This window comes from Falco punctatus (assembly GCF_963210335.1).
Source record: "Falco punctatus genome assembly, chromosome: 4".
In the NCBI taxonomy this organism is placed as follows: domain Eukaryota; kingdom Metazoa; phylum Chordata; class Aves; order Falconiformes; family Falconidae; genus Falco; species Falco punctatus.
The window spans coordinates 17362179-17369762 of NC_137583.1; the positions used below are offsets into that span (position 1 = coordinate 17362179).

At 52.5% G+C, this 7584-nt stretch overlaps 1 protein-coding gene across 11 annotated transcripts in view; it reads right to left on the reverse strand.

The window, feature by feature from the left end:
* Nucleotides 1–6567, reverse strand: part of MAGI1 (membrane associated guanylate kinase, WW and PDZ domain containing 1) — a 361197-nt gene extending 354630 nt beyond the window's left edge. For 7 of the 11 annotated variants that reach the window (XM_080382819.1, XM_080382821.1, XM_080382817.1 and 4 more), the window contains exon 1: nt 556–6565. In XM_080382819.1, the coding sequence (XP_080238945.1) occupies nt 556–841 (286 nt within the window). In that variant the 5' untranslated portion in view covers nt 842–6565. Of the gene's footprint in view, nt 1–555 lie in introns of all 11 variants that reach the window. The other 4 variants (XM_080382824.1, XM_080382816.1, XM_080382814.1 and 1 more) reach the window with 2 other exon arrangements.
* Nucleotides 6568–7584: the final 1017 nt, after the last annotated feature.

Consider the following 7584-nt stretch of genomic DNA (forward strand, 5'->3'; position numbering starts at 1 on the left):
GTCATCACCCAGCAGCGCGGCTGCTCGAAAGGATGCTCAGCTGGAGGAGGGCATCTCCACCACATTCCCCCTGCTGCGGGTCTGCCTTGGCCGCTCCGGGGGTCAGCCCCAGACACAGCCCCCTGCCCTGGCGCCCCTGGGTGCCCCGGCACCCCTGGGTACCCCGGCACCCCTGGGTGGTACCCCCGCAGGGAGCGCCGTGCGCTCCGCGGAGCCTTAGGGAAAGTCTCACGCAGTTGCTCGCCGTGCCTAACGCAAGCCAGAAACTGCGGGCGGCCTCCGGGCTGAGTCAGGAGGAGAAGGTGCCCGGGGATGGGTGCCCACGGCAAAGGTGCGCACGCCAGTGTCTGCAAACGTACGGGCACTGCCACACGCCGCCGGTAACTCCTTTCGGGGTCCTGTGCAGCCCCAAAGGGCTAACGCTCGTCTCTCCCTGCCGCTCCGCACTCGCCCTCGGCCACCCAGCACTACAGCCGGGACCCTCCGCCCCCCACCACCCCGCGACCCCCCGGAGCGGACCCGCCCCGCCCCGTCGCTCCGCGGTCCCGCTCGCACCTTGTCGGACGGCTTTCACCGCGATGGGGTCCTTGCAGCTCCGGATCACTTCCAGCACGTCGTAGCGCGGCAGCCCGGAGACGCGGACCCCCTGCACCTCCAGCAGCAGCTCCCCCTCGCTCAGCGCCGCCTCGCCGTCCCCCGCCGCCGCGCCCGCGTAAGGGAACTCTCCGTGCTCCGCGCCGCCGAGCAGGGCGAAGCCCAGCTGCCCGCCGGGCCCGCGGGTGAGCGAGCACTGCCGCACCCGGCTGGCCCAGTGGTTCTTCTTCTGGACAACGCGCGACATGGCGCTGCGCGGCCCTCCGCGCCCGCGGACGGGCGGTAAGCAGGTGCGCAGGGGGCACCGGCCCGCTGCCTCATAGACCGCGCCGCCGCCGCCGGCCCCTCAAGCCATCACCGCCGGCACCGCGCATGGCTCCGCGCCCGCGGAGGGCGCGCACCCACCTCCCGCCCTCCCTTCCGCGCCGTCCCTCGCCTGCGTTATTATTAAAAAAAAAATAAATAAAAGAAAAAAAAAAAGCGCTGAAAAAGCAAATCCGGCCGGTCCTCGCCCTCCCGCGCTGCTGCTCTGCTTTGCCGCCCCTCTCCGCGGGCGCTGCGCGGGGCGCGGAGGCGGCGCCTTTAAGGCGATACAAAGACCCGTTTGTTTTGTTCCACTTCGGTCCGTCCCGCTCCGCCGCGCTCCGCGCTGCCGGCGCAGGCGCCCTGGCACACCCCGCCCCGGCCCCCGCCCGCCTCCCCGCCCCCGGCACGGCCCGGCCCGGCACGGCCCGGCCCCCCCGCGCCCCCGGCCGCGCTGCCCCCGCCCGCCCCGCGCCGGGGCCCCCTCCCGCGGGCGGCGCTGCCGACGGGGCCGGGCGCAGCGGAGCCCCCGGGCAGCCCCGGCTCGGCGAGGGGGCTGGGGGCGCTGCCCGGCGCACGGCGCCGCTCGGGGAAGTTCAGCCCGTGGAGATGCTCAAGTTTCGGGGGCAGAGGGAGGGTAATGCTCTGCTCTCCCGGGAGGATTTGTAGGGTTTTCCAAGCGGCAGAGCTCTGGAATCGCCGCTCACCTGTGCTTTCCAGGGGGCTGTTAGGGGGAGGACGCGATGCAGCCGAAGTCCCGAGTGAAACTTGCACCAAGCCGTCACGAAAAGGGTACCAAAGCGCTTGTGCGAGCCTGACTTAGAGCCATGCTCGTACCCTTAGCTTTCCCCTCCTGGACGGAGTGCTTGCATTTGTGTCCTTAATCATGTTCTCCCGATTTATTTTCCCCTGTGTGGGTGTCTGGAAGCTGGACAGACCTATAGCGAGGTGTGTCTGCTGGGGAAAGGGACGCGCATCCCTCTGCGTGCCCTTGGCCACGACTCCTCAAAGTTACCCAGAACTGGTGCAAAACTCAAAAGGGGAAAATAAGTAAGCGTGCACGTACCAGCTGTCCCTTCCAGGTCACACTCCACGCTTCCAAACCTGAAAGCCAGGCCTCATTTTGAGCAGTCTTATGCATGACCGAACCCCTTCCAGCAAGGAATTCAGTTGTCAGATGCGTGTGTGCCCTATTTTGCTGCTAATCGGGACTGAGAAGTGACACAGGGAAACAAAGAGCCGGGTCTGGCTCCTCGCACTGCCCTAACGTTTGCTCTGCCAGTACAGCCCGCTGTCTGTGTCCACGTTGTTCTCTCATCTCCCATCTTTCAAGCCATGCGTGTATCAAAATGATGTGCGGCGCAGGAGAGCCAGTGGGCTCGGGGAGCCCATGGCTGTAGCTGGAGATGGAGCTCAGCCTGACGTCCTCCAGTGCTGGCCGAGCTGATGAGCCAGGCTTAGCTCACAGACCTAAGAGGGGTAACGGGCACCTTCCCTGCCCTTACATCTGTCCTAGATGAAGTAGGGAAGCCTGTCCCTCGCTCACACCCTGCATCCCCATCACTCCTTCCCCCCAGCCAAGATCTCATACGGCTGTTTCATAAAATGCCCATTGCTGCAGGTGCTGCTCCACAGCTTCAGCAGCCGCAGTCTCCGGCCCGAGTGGCACAGCCACCTCCAGGTAAGGGAATGGGAACACTTTGTCCAACGTCACATAGCACAACAGCGAATGAGCTCCATCCCCTGTGCCTCAGGCACCTCTGTCGAGGTCTTCATGGGCAGCAGACGGGATTGCCAGTGCTCAGAAAGTTGGAGTAAGTACCTGAGCCCCTTCCGAGGAGCGGGGCAGAGCCCACCTTCCTGGGTATGAAGGGCAAATGCAGAAGCAGACTCATGAAATTCAAATTAGCTGTTGTCTAGCCCTTGTTTTTTACCCTATTTCTAAGAGTTTTCTTTCCATTTGGAACTTTAATACTTCATTTTCACACTTAAAGCTGTGCTGATCCCCTATATTTAAGCAACAATAACTGCCTTACGTCTGCTTTCGCTGGCTCTGCAACCGGCTACCCAGTTTGTCACTTTTAGGATGATGTCATGCTTTTTATCGTACCTTCACCAGTAAAGACTGGATCAGTGATCAGGCTAAATCCCTCCGGGAATAAATTCTCTGGAGGCCCACAAACCCCAAGGAGCAGCAGCATGGCTAGCAGGGAAGGGCTGAATTCTCATCTGCACCCCAGCTGATCCTTGTGTCACACGTGTGAGCTCATAGCACAGGGACACTCTTGTTCACAGCTGAGAGCTGGGTGTGACGTATTTTCATCACCATCATTTTGCGGGATGTGTTATGTGACAGCCCTGCTAAGCTAAAATTCATCTGGGATCCATGTGAGCATCACATGAGCTGTGGCTGCCCTGAATAGATCTTCCAGAACCACTCATGCCTCATGGAAAATTTTTTGAAAAACACTATTTAGAAAAACAATTTTCCTGCTAAGATTTATGAGATGACAGATTTCCAAGGGCCATTTTCTGTTTGCTTACAAACACTGCAACACTAATGCAAGTGTGAGCTGTTCCCATCACAATCCTGTACTCATGTCTGGGCCACCAAGTTCCCAAAATTGTTCTTGCCGGTAATTAACAAAACCCACAAACCGCAGCCAGAACTTTCTCTTAAGACTTCCCATTCAAATTTTCTCCATGACCAAATCCCTACCATTTAATCTCCTAGTTGCATCCAGTCAGGACCAGTTGGTCAAGCTGTTCGTTGGGTGATAGCCCTAAATCCTGGAAGGCGGCATCATTTGTAGCAGGTCAAATACAGCCAAGATTTTTTGTTACCCTCATTCCTGACTCCGTGACTGCCCAGCACCTTACTGCTGCAACAAGGTGACTTCAGGACATAGCTACTCCAGCCACCTCTATTCAAGGAAGCCCTTGGTCAGCCATTAACAATGCTGAGCCCACCATGGCAGGGCTACTCCTGCCCAGAAGAGTCCCTGACACCAGCCCGATAGATAATCGGATCCTTACACCATACAAAAACCTGTCTTAGCATTTCAGCTGTGTGCCACGGCCTCTCTCCCGGGGGACGGTAGTCCTGCCTTTGCAGGGCACTGGTTTAATGCTTAACGGACCGTCTTCATCTCTAACAACTGTAGTTGTAATAATAATACCCTCCTTTTTGCAAGGGTCTCTAAGCACTCTATGAACAGTCATTAACGAAGCTTCACAGTGCACCTGCCTGGGGAACAGCTGAACATTAACACGGCAGGGAGAAGCTTGGGCGCATCCCTTGCCTGAGCAAGGTTTGCTGCAGCCATCACTTCACCTGCAGTGGCTGGTCCAGCCTCATCTCATGCCAGACGATGCACTCTCCATCAGCTCACAGCCCACAACAGCGCTATAAACCCTGATTCAGGCTGGCTCAGGGCTTCAAGCAGAACCCGAATCCCTTGCTTTTCTGTCTACAGCTGCCGTGATTTGGTGGCCCATCTGTCAGCAGCCTCTGATCTGTCAGGATGAGTGGGCTGGTGCTTTCTTTCTCCTTCAGAAGATGCTCCATGTGCTTTGGGCCACACTGCAAACGCACAACAGCAGCTAAATTGGTTCTTTCAAATAGGATATTGACCCATGGTCTTAGTCTCATAAGCATCTCTGAAATTTCATGCTGTGTCCTGGATTTTAAAGTGGGTCAAAGCTCCTCCAAGCATCAAATCATACTAAAACTAGAGAAAACCACCGTTTTACTTGTTTTGTGATGAAAAACCATGTCTAGTCACTGAGAATGTTGTGGGTTCATGGCAGTTCAGAGCCATGTGCTCCCACCAGAGAACACAAAAAAAGATGACAATTAAGACTACAAACAAAAGCACAGATTATCTAACACAGCAAAATTTGTTCTTAATTTCCAGCTAAACCCTGAACCTTCAATATTTTGACATCACAGGCCTCAAAGCTTTGAAAGCCTGAGTATGTGGATCCTGGGAGAAGAGAGACTTTAAACAAGACCCAGTCTTTCAGACGTTGACGTTTCCTGTTGGTACACTCATGCTACCAGCATCTGTGAGTAGGGAAGCCATGTATTGCTGCATTTCCCAAACAGGAATTTGTTTTCGTAGCAATCCTACCTATCTTTTATTGGAGAAGAATTTTCTATGTAGTGTCCAGGTTTCCTGGACAAGCTTGTGCTGCTCTGTGGTAGCAAGGAGGAGCTGAGCTGATGCTGCTTTGAGTCCTGGCTCTGGCAAATGTTTCAATAGATGACCCAACTCCAAATACCGATTGAACCCTGTATTTGTGGAAAACCTCCCAAGTGTCGGGACATGAGCAATCCTGGGTAAAACCAGCCAGCAGAGAGAGGTACTGCCTAAAGTCATTCACAGAGCAGGGCCAGCAAGCTGCATCCCAAAAGGCAGCGCCTTGCATGGAACATCTCCAGCCTCCTGCAGCCAGAGCCCCATCCCACCACCCATTCACCAGAGCAAATCCATGATCATGGGATCCTAAGAAGAAAAAGGCAGCTCACCCCTTACTGGGATCCCCTGTTTCACCTTCCTCTACAATTTATTTTAATAATATCACACACAGTGGGATATAAAGCTGAAGATCAATCTCATAACCATATTAAGACACTCCGGGGTGTATTTTATAGGGCCATTAATATACTTCTCGGGTGGTTAAAGTCACCCACAGCATAAATTAATGGATCCATAAAACATACTTTGTCATATCCTATGGCTTATATAACAAACAGGCTGGGTATATTGGGATGTTGTTGAGCTTATTGGGTGGAAGCACAAGGGCACAGAGTTACCACCTAGCAGCAGGTATGCCCTGCTGGGGATGCCAGCCTTGGGGTGTCTTACACATAGCATGGAACCAGTCATTTTTAAAAAGCAAGATTCTAAAGAAAAAAAAAAATCCAACACAGTTAAAAAATTTAGATCTCATTAACTTTCATTAGCATTCATGCTCCTGAGTTTATTAGGCTCTTTCAGGCACATCTTCCCTGCAGAAGCCATTGCTGTTCCAGGATGTGATTGTTGTGGGTGCAGCTTTTTGGCAAGGAGGGAGTCAGCCTGCTCCCAGCCTTGGAAAGTTGGGAGAAATTGGGAGCAAAGGAGAGAGGGCACAGCCTGTTGGTTAGAGCAAGGATCAGGTTGGCCTGCCACGTGTTTCAGCTTTCTAAAAGAAACCTGAAGGAAACCTCAACATAGGATCCATTTCAGACAAATTTTATTGCAGTGGAGGTCTCTGGTACATACAGAAACATTTCCAACTAGGATTTAAAAAAAAAAAAAAAAAAAAGGGAAAAGTCTTGATTTTTCCTAGTTTTACTTGACTATGCTCTAGTTATAGAAGGAACAAGTTCTTCCCTCTAGTCTGGTAGAAATTAAGTCTTACTAAGTGACATTCTTCCCCAGGAATTTTTCTTTTGCTATTTTAATGGCTCCACAGGAGTTACCAGAGACTTTTCAGTAGACAATAGCTCTGCCCTGCTAAGATAAGCTATCCCAATTCACCTGTCTCAGCTGATAAACCTCCTTACTTCTGCTTCTGCTGCTCGGAAAGAAAAAGGGCTCACCTCTGATCTATGCTGTGAGAGCTCAGCACAACTGCCCAGGGCACCAACACTCTCCCAAACTCACTTCAGCCCCAGAACCTCATTCTCTCCTCCTTTATCACCCTCCTCCTTCCCCCTGCAGATACATGGAAAGCCACAGCACATCCTCAAATCCCACCACCGGCTCTGCTGAGGCTAATGGAGATGCCATTCCGTGTCCTTCCCCTGCTTGCTACACAATACTGCCCTTCCATCCCATGCTCTGTATCTCCTCTCTGTTTTCTCTATGTATCTTTAATGCGTAAAACTTGCTTTTCATTCCCCCTAAAAATGTGGAAAACTAGCAGGAGACAGCTAAACCAGGAAAGACTTCTGCTTTAAGTCTTTATGGCGCCATAAAGAAGAGGCAAAGTCTGAACCTTTCCAAGATGCTGAGTGTTGAGTAAGTTGATAGTCCCTTGCGATGGATGTACATTGAAGTCTGGTGGCTTAAATACGGAAAAAAGGCAAGAAGAAAAAAGCTCAGAATAACCCACCTCTCCCCATAGCACTGTCTGGTTCAAACAGCTTGGGTAGAGCTAATTAAAGGTGTCAGTCTCATTATTTGGTTTGAAAATAAAACTAGCCACAAAGGCTCAGCTTCCCAAAACTAACTGGCACATGGGATTGAATCAGAGCAGTATCTTGTCCACCAGCTCCACTGTGTAGTTTTTTTCCTCAAAAGCAAAGAATCGAAGCACAGAATATTAATAGCAATTCTGTACACAGAATAAACAGCAGAAATCCCTTTTCCCCCACAGAAGCTCTGAATGGGGGAAAGACTTCTATTGCAGAGAACTGATTTCATCCTTACAAAAAGTTTGCCCAAGTACCCTTGACAAGATTAAAAGAAATAAATAAAAGAGTAGCAATAAGGCACAATGATGGGACAAGCTGAGGGTTTGGGAAGGAATTCCTATGGATCGGTATCGATGTACTCTCCCTTCAACAGTGAGGAGTAGCTGGGAGGTCCCTCTTTGGGTCATAATTATAATTCTGGCAAAAGCCATGACAGAGAATACAGCAGCACATAGCATGGCCCTGATCCTGCAGCCATCTGAGGACTGCCTTTACTTTGC